The following is an 18,570-nucleotide window of genomic DNA, read 5'->3' as shown; positions in this document are numbered from 1 at the left end:
ATATGTGCTGCTCTATAATTAAGATGCAAAATTAGGACAACCTAGACCCCCATTTAATTTAGGGAGGTAAAGTGTGTGTTGCTGTGTATGTGGTCTAGAAGAACCCCATATAAATGCATTTGCCTTTTTCTGTATAATTCTCAGGTAATAGGCAGGAATTGAAATTGGTAAGACTCTGAAAAGGTACAATAATTTGGGTAAGACTGTCATTTTTATTGTGTTGAATCTTCCGAACAATGATAAAGGAAGGTGGCTCCAAGATTTCAACATATTTGTTATATTTTTTAACATCGGAGGGTAATTGGCTGAAAAAAGATCCAAGAGTGATGCAGTGAGGTGTATTCTTGGATATGGAATGGATTTATCTGCCCAGGTAAAGGGGAGACCTACCTTAGCTGAACTTAATTATAAATTTGAAAGAGATGCATTTAGTGCTACACATTTCTTGGAATTAATGAAAAGGCCAAAGAAGGTAGCAAACTCGTCAAGTATTGGCATTAGGTTAGGGCCTGATACTTGTGGCGATGAAAGAAATAGGAGAATATCATCCACGAATAGACAAATTTTGTGTTGAAATCCCCCTACTTCAATACCCGCTATGGTGGAATCTAATCTGATCCGTTGGGCAAGGGGTTCTATAAGAAGTGCAAATAACAGGGGTGAAAGCGGACACCCTTGCCTAGTGCCCCTTTCAATATTAAAGGTATCAGATTTATAACCTGAATATTTAACATATGCTTTAGGTTTATTATATAGTGCCCTGATCGAGTTAGTAAAATTTGGGCCAAAACCCCACTTCTGTAATGTGTAATACTGGTAGGACCAGGATATAGAATCAAAAGCCTTTTGAATATCAAGTGAGAGAAAGCAGGAGGGAAGGAATGCGACGTGCTTTGGAAATTTGTGCTAAAAGAACTGCTCGGCGTACATTATCACCTGCTTGTCGTGTTGGCATAAAGCCAACTTGATCATGATTTATAAGTGTGCCAATGAATCTACTTAGACGAGATGCTAAGATCTTTGCAAGAATTTTGATATCAAGATTTTAGCATTGATATAGGTCGGTAGTTAGTACAAGAAGTATCATCGGAATGGGGTTTGGGAATCGTACATATGATCGCCAATAAGGATTCTTGTCTAAATGATTTATTTTCGAGTAAATCATAGAATGCCTCTGCCAATATAGGGGAAATAGAGTCTGAAAAGGTGCGGTAGTATAATGCAGAATAACCATCTGGTCCTGGTCTTTTATTAATTTTCAACTCTTTGATGACCTTTTCTACTTCCTCTGCCGTGATAGGTATCTCAAGTTGTGTTCTTTGTGAAACAGTTAGTTCAGGTAGGTTAATTTGTGAGAAGAAGGAATCTGCTTCATTTGAAGTGAATGTATTTGATTCCGTGTATAGTGTATTTAAGTGAGAACAAACTGTGTGATTTTAAGGGGGTTGCTTGTATATATGTTTTTAGATAGTTTTAATCTAATTGGTTTAAATGAGTTATTTGTTGATCTGAGTGCCCTCGCCAGGTATGTGACTGGTTTGTTAGATTTCATGAAGAAAGCATGTCTGGAACGACGCAGTAATTTATCAGATGATTCTGTAAGAAAAAGATCATATTCCAGGCGTGCCTTTTCTGAATTATTTTTAGTAGTTGGATTAGGATTGCTTTGGACAGCTAAGAAAAAGGAGTTAAATTGTGTTTCTAATTTACGTGCAAGATTTCTGCGTTCTCTATTGACCGGTTTATGTGCTTCCCACAATGTTATTGGGGAAATTTCTGGTCTTTTGTTGAATGTTAAATATTCTTTCAGAGCATGTTCAATTTTGTGACAATATGGTAACTACCATGTTTTATCTTGTGCTTTAGGTATGGTTGATGCAATAGTTGTTAGGACTGCATTATGGTCAGGCCATGGGATGGGGATTAGATAGAGACCTCTTTTGAAAACATCAGTTGCCACTACTGTGGTAAATTTGATATGAATTCTTGTTATTGTAAGGGATGGAGGACATGTGTTTAATAGTAGGGCTGAAACAACTAATCGATTAATTTCATAATCGATTAGTTGCCGATTAATCGATTACTATTTTCATAATCAATTAATCAGCAACTAACATAATGGGGTTAAAAAAAAACTTAAATTAGCCCTTTATAGTACAAAAAGAGCAAATTGCTACTGTAAATATTACTTTCACTGTCCCATAGTAAAAAATGAACTCCTTACAGTAGCGATTATTTGCTCTTTTTGTACTGATTTTAGTTTTTTTAACCCCATTATGTTACTAAACATCTCAGGCCTTGGTCACACCTCTGTTTTTTGGTGCTTTTTGCAGAAACATACTACAGTTCATTTATATGGTTTCCAATGGGACACGTCCACATCCATGATTTTTTCAGCTGCTGCATGTTTGGAGAAGACAAGGATTTTTTTTTAATGCATAATGGTGCTATTTGTTTTTTTGGTTCAATATTCTTCAATGGAGAAGCTGCAGAAAAGCATGTAATAACACAATTTGTGTTTTTTTTATCTGCCCAACAACAAATTGGCAGCAAAATTACTTTTTTTTTTAAAGGTTATTAACCGATTAATCGAAACAATAATCGGCCAACTAATCGATTATGAAAATAATCGTTAATTGCAGCCCTATTTAATAGTGTAGAAGTTTAGATCCTTAAGCAGAGCCATTGCTAGGAACTTCTTGTCTGTTTTATTTTTTTTTGTGTAACATTTTTGCAGGAGTTGCTTGGAATGTGTTGAAAGAATTGTACCAGCCTGGCAGTGCAGATGTTGGGAGATCCTGTCTTTCACAGAAGCACTATAGTTTGGTAGGTTGACCATGAACTGGAAAATTGCTGTCTTCCCATTTTTGGAGGCAATGAGAGCAAAGGGGAATCCCATCTATACTCTACTTGCAACTTTGATTCCTGAAAACATTCAGCAGAGGCTTCAAAGCCTATCTTCTTTGCAGAGTGTGCAGTGGCACCATAGAAGATGAACTGGAGATCTCCTCCAAGGTTTTTTTTGTTTCAAATTACTTTTTATTAAATTTTTTACAAAACAACATATTAACATGTATTCAATATTCAACATTAACTGCTTTGCGCCCACCCTATAGCCGAAAAATGGCTACAGAGCGGACGCTAACTGCCGGGAGGCCGTCCCTGGACATCCTCCTGTTTACTTCCGCAATGCGCGCTCCCGTGAGCGTGCATCTGGGAAGTTCTGTGCTGGCCGTGTCCCTCGGACACAGCCAGTCACAGATCGCTGTAAACGGCCAATCACAGCGGCCGTTTACAGCACGATCGGCCTATCCAATGAGAGATGATCTCATATGTAAACATATGAGACCATCTCTCAGCGCCGCTCTCCCTTCTCACACAGACAGCGTGTGAGAAGGGACAGATGAACGGCTGCAGCGGCCGTAAGTAAAAAAAAAAGTACCATCCGCCCCAGTGCCATCCTCCCCCAGTGCCATCCATCTGCCCCAGTGCTACCTGTTAGTGCTATCTGTCCCCAGTGCTACCTGTTAGTGCTATCTGTCCCCAGTGCCACCTGTTAGTGCTATCTGTCCCCAGTGCCATCTGTTGTCAGTGCCATTTGTCCCCAGTGCCATCTGTCATCAGTGCCACGTATAAGTGCCATCTGTCATCAGTGCCACGTGTCATCAGTGCCACATAGTGCCATCTATCATCAGTGCCACATTAGTGCCATCTGTCATCAGTGCTATTTGTCATTAGTGCCACCTGTCAGTGTCACATGTCATCAATGCCAGTTATCAGTGCCATCTGTCATCAGTGTCACGTGTCATCGGTGCCACGTATTAGTGCCATCTGTCATCGGTGCCACGTATTAGTGCCATCTGTCATCAGTGACACGTATTAGTGCCATCTGTCATCAGTGACATGTATTAGTGCCATCTGTCATCAGTGACACGTATAAGTGCCATCTGTCATCAGTGCCACATATTAGTGCCATCTTTCATCAGTGCCACGTATAAGTGTCATCAGTGCCATGTATCAGTGCCATCTGTCATCAGTGTCACGTGTCATTATCCTGGTGCTCCAGGGCCTTCAAAAGTGTAATAGGTAGTCAACAAGTTAGATGTGTAATTTATGCTCCTAGTACATGTGACGGCGCTCCCTGCATGTTGGGCCTCTCTGTGTGGCTAGGCTGTGAAAAAGTCCCACACGTGGTTATGTAATACTCAGGAGGAGTAGCAGAATTTTTTTGGGGGTGTCATTTGTGGTATACACATGCCATGTGAGAGAAATAATGACAATTTTGTGGGAAAAAAAAAATAAAAAATCTTAATTTTGCAAAGAATTGTGGGGAAAAAAATGACAACATCAAAAAGCTCACTATGCCTCTTACTAAATACCTTGGAATGTCTACTTTACAAAAAGGGGTAATTTGGGGGGTATTTGTACTTTCCTGGCTTGTTCGGGTCACAAGAAATGAGATAGGCCACCAGTACATCAGATGTGATGATGATTCGCACCACAGCTTGTAGACTCTCTAACTTTCACAAAGACCAAATAACATCCACTAATTTGGGTTATTTTTACTAAAGACATGTAGCAGTATAAATTGTGGCCAAAATGTATGAAGAAAAATTAATAGATTGCATAATTTTGTCACAGAAACAAATTTTTTTTTTCAAAATGTTTGGTCTTTTTTCATTTATAGCGCAAAAAATAAAAATCCCAGAGGTGATCAAATACCACCAAAAGAAATCTCTATTTGTGGGAAAAAATGACAAAAAATTCATTTGGGTACAGTGTTGCATGACTGAGTAATTGTCATTCAAAGAATGTGAGAATGTGAGAGCACCGAAAGCTGAAAATTGGTCTGGGCAGGAAGGGTGTTTAAGTGCCCAGTAAGCAAGTGGTTAAAAAAAGAAAAAAAGCAAACATAAATTACTTCCTTTACATAACCATATAAATATCTCCATTATAGGCTATTACATTTTGGGTTTTTTTGCCTTCCTCTGGATCAACTGTGGGTATAGAATTGGGTATATGGGCTGGTATATGTATGTGTGTATATATGTGTATGTATATGTATGTGTATGTATATATATATATATATATATATGTGTATATGTATGTATATGTGTATATATATGTATATGTATGTATAGTATATTTTATTTTATTTATTTATTTATTTTTTTTGGTTGAACTGGATGGACTTGTGTCTTTTTTCAACCTGACTGACTATGTAACTATGTAACTATTTCCTTTTCGATTTTCCACTTTCTCTCTTATCCATTCACTCCCACATTCAAAAAAAATAATGAAATTCCTCTCCCTCCCCTCTGCACCATCATCTCCTCCCGAAACATCCCATTGGACCCTCTGCCTCCCTCTGATTACAAATATTCTAACATTCTTCTTTAGGACCAAAATTCTTACCACTTTTGCCATATTACTGGCATTTGATTGTTTCTATATTCTCTTATCTGTTTTTCCATGTAATATATTTTTTTAAATTCACATACCCTATCCGTCATAGTTGGACTATTTATTTCTCTCCATTTACGTGCTATTACTGTTCTAGCTGCTATTGTCATATGATGTAATAATTCTGCCTCATTTCGCTTTATTGACTTTGGTGTAAGAGAAAATGACGCAATATTTATATTTGGACTCAATTCTACTCCGACCATTTTCTGATATATTTCCAATATCTTATTCCAGAAAACTCTCACCTTCCAACATCCATACCATATGTGATCTAAAATCCCCCTTTCTACTTTACATCTCCAACAATTATCCATATTCCCTCTATTTATTGTATTCATTACTACTGGACTCCTATACCATCTTAATGCAATCTTATAGTTTCTTTTTTGATATTTGGTTGCTGTTGATGTTTTATGTATTATCCTAAAAAAAAAATGCCATTCTTCCTCTGTTACTGAATTCCCTATTTCTTCCTCCCATGTTTTCATTCCTATTAATTCCTTAATATTTCCAGAGGGAAGTAGTAAATCATATATCTTAGATCATTTTTTTTTTTACTTTTTAAACAGGTAATGTTTATTGAACATTATTGCAGAGATTACAATCACAGTGGCATACACCGAACATTCAAAAGGTGTTGCGTCATAACCATAACAGTAGATAAGAGACATTTCTCAATTACAGTAGCCATTATGTATCACAGCCAAGGAAAGTCCTAACATCGACACGTTATTTACTGCAACATTACATCAAATTCCCTAATCACACGTGGCAGCCTCCTGCAACCATCTATCCCAAATTCTATGATATTTAGCTGGGCAACCCCTATTTTTATATAAGAATTTTTTATATGGGAGCGTGAAATTAACTTCCCGTTTCCAGTCCTCAAATCTTAGATAATTTTTTAATCGGTTTATGTTCCTCCATAATTATTTGTTCAAATTTAGTAACTTGTCTATTTATTAAAATTTTAATCGGTTCAATAAATGTCTTTAATTGATGGTATTGTAGCCATTTATTTTTATATTCGGGTCCCAAATCTTGAAATTTAATAATAATAATTTCCAATATATTCCATTTTAAATATTTTGTGGTTTTTAATGCTGGCGTAAATTCTGGATTGCAGAATAATGGGGTCATAGGTCTGACCATAGTGGACAGTTTTCCTTTTTTCAGTATGGCCTTCCATGTTTTTAATGTAGCCTTTACGAAAATCAGTAGTTCTTTTTCTTTTGGTCATAAATAGGGTTTTATCCAAGGCAAATATTTAAGTTGTGTACCCACAATAACCTCCTCAAGATTAACCCATTGTTTATTATATGCATTATGGTACCAATCTATTATTCTAATCAATGATGCTGCTTGCAAATATCTAGAAAAATCAGGTAATGCTAATCCTCCATTTTTTTTTGATCTAATTAAAATTTCTCTTCTTATTCGGGGGGGGGGGGGGGGGGGTTATGGGACCAAATAAACTTGTGAGGGACTTGAGAAAAGCAGTGGGCTTTTCTCAAGTCCCTCATAAGTTTTTTTGATGGTATTGTAGGTATCGTCTGAAAGCTATATAGCAACAATGGCAATATCTCCATCTTCCCTATATTTATTTTTCCTACTGATGAATAAGTTATTTTTTCACATTTTTGCAATATTTTCTTTACTTTTTGGACTGTCGCACTGTAGTTCAATTCTTGTAATTGTTTCAAATTTTTCGGGATATATATTCCCAGATATTTAATCGCGTCCCGTTTCCATTGACATGGAATTTAAAGTTAATTCCCCAAACCATTTAAATTCTTTTATTAAATTTGGAATTGTTATAATAGGATTAGTTATATACAATAGTAAGTCGTCGAGTTATTCACTTTACAGTCAACAAAGAGGACAAGGGGGCACTCTTTACATCTAGAGGAAAAGAGATTTCATCTCCAAATACGGAAAGGTTTCTTCACAGTAAGAGCTGTAAAAATGTGGAATAGACTCCCTACAGAGGTGGTTCCGGCCAGCTCAGTGGATTGCTTTAAGAAGGGCCTGGATTATTTCCTAAGTGTACATAATATAACTGGGTACTAATATTTATAGGTAAAGTTGATGCCTTCCTCTGGATCAACTGTGGGTATAGAATTGGGTATATGGGATTGTATGATATTATTATTATTATTATTATTTTTTTTTTTGGTTGAACTGGATGGACTTGTCTTTTTTCAATCTGACTAACTATGTAACTATGTAAGTCATCTGCATATACAGCTGTCTTATATTCTTTGCCTTTAATCTTTATCCCTTGAATTTCTTTATTCTCTCTTATTGATTTAATAAGATGTTACATTAATATTATATATAACAGTGGGGATAGGGAACATCCCTGTCAAGTTCCATTTGAAATCTTTATATATTCCATTTGTTCTTACTTTAGCTCTTGAATTGGTGTACAGTGCAACAATCCTTCCTAGCATTTTTAGACCAATTCCTATCTGAATTAGAGCTTCCTCCAAGAACTGCCATCCCACCCTATCGAATGCCTTCTCGGCATCTATAGCTAAGAGGCATGATGGGATGGCAGCTCTCTGAGCGTACTCCATCAGTGTACAAGTTTTAATAATATCCCTTGTTTCTCGTCCTTTTGTAAATCCTTTCTGTCCTAATTTTATATGCCCTGGTATAATAGGTGTTAATCTTTTGGATATAATCTTTGAATATAACCTTATATTTTATATATTTATATATATATATATATATATATATATATATATATATATATATATATATATATATATATATATATATATATATATATAATATCAGAGATATTGGCCTATAGTTCTTACAGAGTGTATGATCTTTCTCTGGTTTTGGAATCAATATGAGCTTCTGTAATTGTGGTACAAAAGTTTGTATTTTAGATATAGAATTATATGTTTTCTTAAGAATAGGTATCATTGAATTTTGAAATGCTTTATAAAATCTAGCAGTATACCCATCTGGACCTGGGCTTTTCCCCAGGGCCAGTTCCGAAATAGCTTGTTGGATCTCCTCAGTTGAAATTTCTTCTTCCAGCTCTTCTACTATTTCTCTAGGGAATATAGGTATGGCAGTTTCCTTTATATATTTTCAAATCTCTCCCCTCTTCTCTCCCCTTTTCATTGTCAAAGTGGCACAACATTACCAATGATGACTCCTGGGTTCTCATTTTGGAGTATTTGAGAGTAGAGGACCCAGTTAACTAAGTCTATATGAACAGGAGTATCTATTGGTCACTCTAGAATTAGGCTTAGGAAAATTTTCACTAAGGGTAAAGGTGTTGATCTTCAGCAGCCCCTTGCACAGGTTTCCCAGTCCTTCAATTTTATGTTTTAGAATAGGATTTTTGTAACTCGGTCATTGTGATTGCTTGGAGAGATTGAGCAGTTTCTAGCTGGTTGGAGATGGGTGTCTAGATAGCTAAGGTTGCCCCAGGGATAAGAGGGGCTTTTAGGAAGGTCAGTATAGCCAGCACTGTCATGCAGTGCTTGCCTTATTAGGTTGAGTTGAGGTCCTTAAACCTGTCAAAGGTGGAGCAGGTTCTTGTTTGTGGCCTTACATCCCACAAAACTGTCCTTTTTACCTACAGTTCCTGAACAGCTGTTTGGATAATTGCACTGTTGACAATAGTCAGCCAGATCACTACTTCCTTCATGATCTTCTGTGTAAACTGCAACAGTATCCCAACAAGGGATCTTGTATCAGGTATAGCCTAGCTGATCAAAGCAAGTTTATGAGCACTTGCAGTTTACCATGCTCCTCAGCTTCTTTTAAGGCAGCTTGGAGGAGTGAGTGTTACTGCCAAGCAGCCTTCTGTTCTCCAGAGAAAGGCAGAGGGCATGACAGTGCAGGAAGCTTGCCTATGTTGTTGAATTATGCTTAGAAAGGATATAAAAGCATCAAATGTGAATGTTTACACAGTTGTAAAAACATTATGGGTTTAATCTTTTTTTCCTTATCTCTGCAGAACCTTCGTGTTAGGTATGTCACTGGAGTAGGATTCTACCTGCCTTCTGGGAAGGTCAGTGGCTCAATCGCACATAAATATCTTATGGTGGATGGAGATAAAGTTGCTTTTGGTTCCTTCAGGTAATTTAAGTTTGTTAAATTAATTGCATTAAATGGCTAAATTTGATAGTACCTAAATTACACTTCACTTATCAGATATCAGATTTAGAAAATAAAGACCATTATGGATGATTAGAAACATCCACATATCAAGAGTTGTATAAACAATATGCAATAACATTTTACTGAAAACCAATAAAAGTGTATCTGTGGTATTTCTCATTGTTTTTGGACCCTAAACAATGTGATTCCTTAAAAAAAAAAAAAAAAAATTGATTCTTTAAATGTTTTGGGAGACCTTGAGAGACAATCACCAAATCCCATCCAAGGAGATTTCTTGTTACATGCAGGTCCTGTATCCCCCACCCCCTTGCTATTAACCTCCTCATCCAATATGAGGGCATTTGTTTAGGTGACCCTTGTTTCACCAAGCTACTATAATTACTCCTTTATATGTACATTTTAATGCTCTCAAGGTCCATTCTCGTTTTAATAAATTACGGCATTTTGATTCCCCTGCCTCCAAGGACTAATCTCAGATATGGCTGAATATTTCTAAATGCTCATCCAATATTATTTCCCAGGAGTAAGCAAGGTATAAGGCACTTAAACATAGGTATTTGGTCTAATCTAGGGTAGATCATTTGTACAGGACTGGTGCAAGGATATTTGGCACACCCTAGGCGAAACCCCATTTTGCCCCCCCTCCCCCCCTCAGTTCAGATTCCAGATTGTGCAGTCTCCTGTCATCGCTGACACTTCTAGATCCATGACAGCCATCACTACACAGATGTGACAGGTATACTTAGCCTTGATTCACACTATAAATTGCATGTAATTCACATGAGATTCTTTGTGGTGTGATTTGAGCCCAATCATTTTGAATGGGCTCAAATTGTGCCACATTGCACAAAAGTTGTGCAGCACATATTTTGGAACTGCACTGCAACTGGATTAAATGGTCAATTTGTACCATGTGATCAAGTGAAGGCAAATGCACTGCGTTTGTGACCTGCATGTGGGGTCTCATTAACAATGCACTGACACCCACTGCAGATTGCAAGAGTAATGCAATTTGAATGCGGTGTGGGAAATGCACATGGATTGTGGTTTTCCTGCACGCGTTCTAGTGTGAACTGGGGCTAAGAGTCTGGTGTATGAGGGCCAGCTCTGTATATGCCAGCAATCACCAGGCGGGATGGACAGGACAGATCCCTGGACCCCTCATCTCTGTGTACTCCAGGTCTGGCCAGTGATCAGGGATGGTAGATCAGATCAGAGATGGCTAAACAGTGATTTGTACAATTATGGAGGATTCCCCCCTCCAAAATACAAAATAATGTAGCAGCAATAAAGAATAGCTGCTGCTAATAAGTTACCTTGTGAGGTGTAGCATGAATGGACCACAATATAAAAATATAATACATTTATTAAAATCCATCTAAAAAACAATGTCACAATGACTAAAAAGAATAAAGATTAAATATCAAATATTCTACACTGTCACTCAAGACAATGGTGTTTTAACACACAATGAGCCACTAAAAAACACTTATTATATGTAGGTTGGGGGAGTCACATTTGTATAGACTAGCCACCTAACCTTACAATCACTGAGATGTCCCATTTTATTTATACTTTCTGGAAGGAATTTTAAGTGGATGCAGTGGATTCATGATCTGTCTGTGTTTGCTTGCAACTTTACATTGTCGGTTTTGCTACCAGTGTAAAGCACACATAGATCCTTCAATATTAGAACAGGAGGCAGCAAGCAGCATAGGTCTCTCAACTAAGGATGAGCCGAACACCCCCCGGTTTGGTTTGCACCAGAACCTGCGAACAGACCTAAACTTCTTGTGAAATTTAGAACCCTATTAAAGTATATGGGACTCGAACGTTCAAAATCTAAAGTGCTAATTTTAAAGGCTAATATGCAAGTTACTGTCCTAAAAAGTGTTTGGAGACCTGGGTCCTGCCCCAGGGGGCATGGATCAATGCAAAAAAAAAGTTTTAAAAACTGCAGTTTTTTGGGAGCAGTGATTTTAATAATGATTAAAGTGAAACAATAAAAGTGTAATATTCCTTTAAATTTCGTACCTGGGGGGTGTCTATAGTATGCCTGTGAAAGGGCGCAAGTTTCCCATGCTTAGAACTGTCCCTGCACAAAGTGTTATTTCTGAAAAAAATTCATTGCACTGTGGAAAAAAATATTGAAAGCCAGCAGCTACAAATACTGCAGCTGCTGACTTTTAATAAATGGACACTCACCTGTCCCGGGATCCAGTGATGCCGGCAGCCGAGGCCGATCGATCGCTCGGCTCTCGGCTGCTGCCGCCGCCATTCTAGGTGAGGGAATCAGGAAGTGAAGCGCTACGGCTTCACTTCCCGGTTCCCTACTGCGCATGTGCGGGTCGCGCAGCGCAATAGGAATTGTCCGCACTGTCTCTGGGACCCGTGTGTGTCCCAGCAGACAGCGCGCAGGGACAGGAAGAAGCATAGACTCCCGTGGGAGTCTATGCCCAGAAGTAGGTGTAAATACCTGTCTTTGACAGGTATCTGCACCCCCCTCCCCCCTGAAAGGTGCCAGTTGTGACACCGGAGGGGGGGAGGGTTCCGATCAGCGGAAGTTCCACTTTAGGGTGGAACCCCGCTTTAAAATCACTTGCGGCTATAATGAATTGTCGGCTCCCATAATACAGAGAACACTCATTGAAAGTCATTGATAAAAAAAAAAAAAACGTGGGGTTCCCCCAAATTCAATTACCAGGCCCTTCAGGTCTGGTATGGATATTAAGGGGAACCCCGTGTCAAATTTAAAAAAAATTGCCGTGGGGTCCCCCTAAAAATCCATACCAGACCCTTTATCCGAGCATGCAACCTGGCAGGCTGCAGGAAAAGAGGGGGGACGAGCACCCCCCCGCCTCCTGAACTGTACCAGGCCATATGCCCTCAACATTGGGAGGATGCTTTGGGGATCTGTGACCCCTCAAAGCACCATGTCCCCATGTTGATGGGGACAAGGGCCTCATCCCCACAACCCTGGCCGGTGGTTGTGGGGGTCTGCAGGTTGGGGGGCTTATCAGAATCTGGAAGCCCCCTTTTAACAAGGGGACCCCCAGATCCCGGCCCCCCGTTTGAAATGGTAAGGGGGTACAAAAGTACCCCTACCATTTCACAAAGAAAGTGTAAAAAATTGTTAAATAAGACAAACACACTTTTGAAAAATTCCTTTGTAAAAAAAAAAAAAAAAAAACATTTCAGCGGTGGTAATCCACTCTTGCTATCCAGCGACGGATGATCATCTCTCCAGGGTCCAGCGATGGCTGAAGCACATCCATCCATCTTCTGTCTCCATGGAGGAGGCGCTGCGGGGATTTGGGCGGCTTGACGTTTGTTATATGCGGAGGACGGGGCCACCCATCACCTGGCCCTGCCCTTCTCTGACGCTAGTGAGGAAAGCCAGGCTTCCCCAATGACGTGTGGGTGACCCCGCCCCCTCTGATGTAACGGAAACCTGCGTTACATCAGAGGGGGCGGGGTCACCCATATGTGGATAAAGGGTCTGGTATGGATTTTTAGGGGGACCCCACGTCAATTTTCTTTTTTAATTTGACGTGGGATTCCCCTTAATATCCATACCAGACCTGAAGGGCCTGGTAATTGAATTTGGGGGAACCCCATGCTTTTTTTTTTTTTGATCAATGACTTTCAATGAGTGTTCTCTGTATTACGGGAGCCGACAATTCATTATAGCCACGAGTGATTTTAAATGAATTTTTTTTCTGCAGAAATGACACTTTGTGCAGGGACAGTTCTAAGCACGGGAAACATGCGCCCCTTCAGAGGCATACTATAGACACCCCCCAGGTACGAAATTTAAAGGAATATTACACTTTTATTGTTTCACTTTAATCATTAATTCATTATTAAAATCACTGCTCCCGAAAAAACTTCAGTTTTAACAACTTTTTTTTGCATTGATCCATGTCCCCTGGGGCAGGACCCAGGTCCCCAAACACTTTTTAGGACAATGACTTGCATATTAGCCTTTAAAATTAGCACTTTAGATTTCTCCCATGGCTTTTCAAACACCCCAAATTGTTCACTGTTCGCTGAACAGGCGAACAGGCAATGTTCGAGTCGAACATGAGTTGAACTCGAAGCTCATCCCTACTCTCAACCATTGCAGGACATAATTTGACACATGTGTAGAGTGCAGTTCAGTCAGTAATACATGATGATATGAGCAATACTTCCATCCCTCTGGTTGTCTTACCCAACCTGTGTGCATCTGCATGCCTGTTGGGGCTCTGAAGCAGTGACAGGACATCCTTCACAAAGCTATAGTCTGCTTCTCAATAACACTACACACATTGTCAGGATTCTGTATGTGCAGTTCCCCAGCCACCCCTGGTGTTCCTGACTCAGACCTTGTACAGCACACGTGGTTTGCCTGGTGACATGTTTTTCAGCTACCTTCTTCTGAATGAGCTGCAGCATCATGTGCCTATTATCCAGGCTCCACTACATGTGACCACAGCCTCACTGGGAGGAGAACAGAGCTGAGAAGAAACAGCAGCATAGATCTTAGATTACCGGGGGGGGGGGGGGGGGGAGTAGGGGTTTTGTCCCAGCTCTCTCTCCTTTCCTGTTCTGACTACCGCAGGGGCTGTACAATTGTCTGAAGACACATATTAAAGGCAGGCTGGGCTGGGGATGAAGTCGTTTACCAGCATAGGGGGTGTTGGCAGTGTTGTGTCGGTGGGAGAGCACTCTGATCCTGCAGAGAAGCCCACACAGTGGAGGCTAAAAGCACCGAGCCGTGGACATGGCTGGAAAGACTGAGGGGGAGGGGAAGCTGTGGGGGGAGAACTGACCATGCAGCGTACGGGAACTGGGCAGAGAGAGGGGCACAGCTGGCTGTAGTGAAACATGATGAGAGACTGGTGGTGATGGTGAAACACAGACAGACAGGTCACTAGCAGTCTGGTATTGTGATGATCAGAGGCACAGCGGATGTTTCCTTTCTTTTCTCCATTCGATTCAGTCGGGACACAGACACAGTTCTCTGCTGCCGCTGTGCCTCTGACACTGTACAGAGGGACTTGGGAGCAGCTGCCTGTTGTGTTGAGACTGACTTAGTTACTGGCTGCAGAGAGAGGGAAGAGGGTCACCAGCAGCCGGGTGTCCTAGGTGGCAGTGCGCCCCAGGCAGCTGCGTAGTCTGTCTAGTGGTAGCACCAACCCTGCATTTGTATCCAACTGCATTGAATTAGTGCATCAGGGATTGAAATAAGATTGGTTACAACATTCTGGTCTAAAGTATTTGAGCTCATTCATAACTAATTTCATATAAGAATACATAACACAGGGATAACTCTTCTTTTTCATTTTTTTTTAATCAAATTTTGCTTAAAAAAAATTCCCAATCTTAAATGGAACAACACGGACAAAATACACAGCTCACACCTAGCAGGGCATCACACAAAACAAGAAAAAAAAAGTTATATATATATATATATATATATATATATATACATACATATATATATAGTCTAGTCCATTAATATTGGAACATCGACCCAATTCAAATTTTTTTGGCTCTATACACCACAATGGATTTGAAATGAAACGGACAAGATGTGCTTTAACTGCAGACTTTCAGCTTTAATTTAAGGGTATTTACATCCAAATCAGGTGAACGGTGTAGGAATTACAACAGTTACTCACATTTTTTAAGGGACCAAAAGTAATGGGACAATTGTTATTCCATCATTATCCCATTTACAAGGAGCAGATAAAAGGTCCAAAGTTAATTTCAAGTGTGCTATTTGCATTTGGAATCTGTTGCTGTCAACTCTCAATATGAGTTCCAAAGAGCTGTCACTATCAGTGAAGCAAGCCATCATTAGGCTGAAAAACAAAACAAACCCATCAGAGAGATCGAAAAAACATTAGGTGTGGCCAAATCAACTGTTTGGAACATCCTTAAAAAGAAAGAAAGCATTGGTGAGCTCAGCAACACCAAAAGACCCGGAAGATCACAGAAAACAACTGAAGAATTCTTTCCCTGGTGAAGAAAACACCCTTCACAACAGTTGGCCAGATCAAGAACCAGGAGGTAGGTGTCTGTGTTTGTGTGTCAAAGTCAACAATCAAGAGAAGACTTCACCAGAGTGAATACAGAGGGTTCACCAGAAGATGTAAACCATTGGTGAGCCTCAAAAACAGGAAGGCCAGATTTGAGTTTGCCAAACAACATCTAAAAAAGCCTTCACAGTTCTGGAATAACATCCTATGGACAGATGATCAAGACCAAGATCAACTTGTACCAGAGTGATGGGAAGAGAAGAGTATGGAGAAGAAAGGAACTGCTCATGATCTAAAGCATTCCACTTCATCAGGGAAGCATGGTGGTGCTAGTGTCATGGCGTGGGCATGTATGGCTGCCAATGGAACTGGTTCTCTTGTATTTATTGATGATGTGACTGCTGACAAAAGCAGCAGGATGAATTCTGAAGTGTTGAGGGCAATATTATCTGCTCAAATTCGGCAAAATGCTTTAGAACTCATTGGACGGCGCTTCACAGTGCAGATGGACAATGACCTGAAGCATACTGCGAAAGCAACCAGAGAGTTTTTTAAGGGAAAGAAGTGGAATGTTATGCAATGGCCAAGTCAATCACCAGACCTGAATCCGATTTGAGCATGCATTTCACTTGCTGAAGACAAAACTGAAGGGAAAATGCCCAAAGAAAAAGCAGAAACTGAAGACAGTTGATGGACAATGACCTGAAGCATACTGCGAAAGCAACCAAAGAGTTTTTTTAACCACTTGCTTACTGGGCACTTAAACACCCTTCCTGCCCAGACCAATTTTCAGCTTTCGGTGCTCTCACACTTTGAATGACAATTACTTAGTCATGCAACACTGTACCCAAATGAATTTTGTGTCCTTTTTTTCCCACAAATAGAGCTTTCTTTTGGTGGTATTTGATCACCTCTGGGGTTTTTATTTTTTGCGCTATAAATGAAAAAAGACTGAAAATTTTGAAAAAAAACGCATATTTCTTTGTTTCTGTGACAGAATTATGCAAATTATTAATTTTTCTTCATAAATTTTGGCCACAATTTATACTGCTACATATCTTTGGTAAAAATAACCCAAATTAGTGGATATTATTTGGTCTTTGTGAAAGTTAGAGAGTCTACAAGCTGTGGTGCGAATCGCACAAAATTGATCACATCTGATGTACTGGTGGCCTATCTCGCTTCTTGTGACCCGAACAAGTCAGGAAAGTACAAATACCCCCCAAATGACCCCTTTTTGGAAAGTAGACATTCCAAGGTATTTAGTAAGAGGCATGGTGAGCTTTTTGATGTTGTCATTTTTTTCCCACAATTCTTTGCAAAATGAAGATTTTTCATTTTCTTTATTTTTCTCCACAAAATTGTCATTGTAATAGGTTATTTCTCTCACGTGGCATGTGTATACCACAAATGACACCCCCCAAAAAATTCTGCTACTCCTCCTGAGTATTACAATACCACATGTGTGGGACTTTTTCACAGCCTGGCCACATAGAGAGGCCCAACATGCAGGAAGCGCCATCACGTGTTCTAGAAGCATAAATTACACATCTAACTTGTTGACTATTTATTACACTTTTGAAGCACCAGGACAATGACACGTGACACTGATGACAGATGGCACTGATACGTGGCAATGATGACACTTATACGTGGCACTGATGACACGTGGCACTGATGACAGATGACACTAATATGTGGCACTGATGACACGTGGCACTAATACGTGGCACTGATGACACGTGGCACTAATACGTGGCACTGATGACACGTGGCACTAATATGTGGCACTGATGACACGTGGCACTAATACGTGGCACTGATGACATGTGGCACTAATACGTGGCACTAATACGTGCCACCGGTGACAGATGGCACTAATATGTGGCACCAATGACGCGTGACACTGATGACAGATGGCACTGATAAGTGGCATTGATGACACGTGACACTGACAACAGATGGCACGTGACACTGACAGGTGGCACTGATGACAAATGGCACTGATACGTGGCACTGATGACAGATGGCACTATGTGGCACTAATAACACGTGGCACTGATGACAGATGCCACTTATACGTGGCACTGATGACAGATGGCACTGGGGACAAATGGCACTGACAACAGGTGGCACTGGGGACAGATAGCACTGCGGGCAGGTGGCACTGGGGTGGGGTGGATTGCACTGGGGTGGATGGCACTGGGGCGGATGGCACTGGGGCAGGATGGCACTGGGGCGGATGGCACTGGGGCAGGATGGCACTGGGGCAGGATGGCACTGGGGCGGATGGCACTGGGGCAGGATGGCACTGGGGGGGGGCATGGCACTGGGGGGGGTGGCACTGGGGGAGGATGGCTCTGGGGGAGGATGGCACTTTTTTTTAAACTTTTTTTTTACTTTTTTTTTTTTTTTTCTTTTGTACACTGACGGCTGCTGCAGCCGTTCTTCTCTCCCCTCTCACACGCTGTCTGTGTGAGGAGGGAGAGCGGCGCTGAGAGATGATCTCATATGTTTACATATGAGATCATCTCCCATTGGACACGCCGATCACGCTGTAAACGGCCGCTGTGATTGGCCGTTTACAGCGATCTGTGTTTGCCTGTCCCCGGGGGACACGGCAAACACAGAACTTCCGCGATGCGCGCCCGCGGCGGCGCGCATTGCGGAAGTAAACACCAGGCCGTCCAGGGACGGCCAGGCGAGGGAAGCCGCCCGCCCTAAGGCCGTCATTCGGCTATAGGGCGGGCGGGAAGCGGTTAAGGGAAAATAGTGAAGTTTTATTCAATGGCCAAGTCAGTCACCAGACCTAAATATGATACTAAAGGAGAGCCAGGAATGTACACAGCAGGTGCTGGCAGAGGCCAGCACAGAGGTGGGTGGAGACAAAGAGGTGCAGGCACTAGCAAAGAGTAGATGGGTGGCAATC

General features: G+C 40.7%; 1 protein-coding gene across 2 annotated transcripts in view; it reads left to right on the top strand.

Moving 5' to 3' along the window:
- The window catches only part of FAM83F (family with sequence similarity 83 member F), a 450,556-nt gene that overhangs the window by 305,818 nt on the left and 126,168 nt on the right, over nucleotides 1–18,570 (top strand). For both annotated transcript variants that reach the window (XM_077452447.1, XM_077452448.1), the window contains exon 3: nucleotides 9,452–9,573. In XM_077452447.1, coding sequence (XP_077308573.1) covers nucleotides 9,452–9,573 — 122 coding nt within the window. The remainder of the gene's footprint in view (nucleotides 1–9,451; nucleotides 9,574–18,570) is intronic.

Source organism: Lithobates pipiens, unplaced genomic scaffold, assembly GCF_037356315.1.
Source record: "Lithobates pipiens isolate NorthernLeopardFrog02 unplaced genomic scaffold, aLitPip1_a1.2 Scaffold_23, whole genome shotgun sequence".
Classification (NCBI taxonomy): Eukaryota; Metazoa; Chordata; class Amphibia; order Anura; family Ranidae; genus Lithobates; species Lithobates pipiens.
Note: the sequence above shows the minus strand (reverse complement) of the source record. Positions and strands in the feature narration are given on the sequence as shown.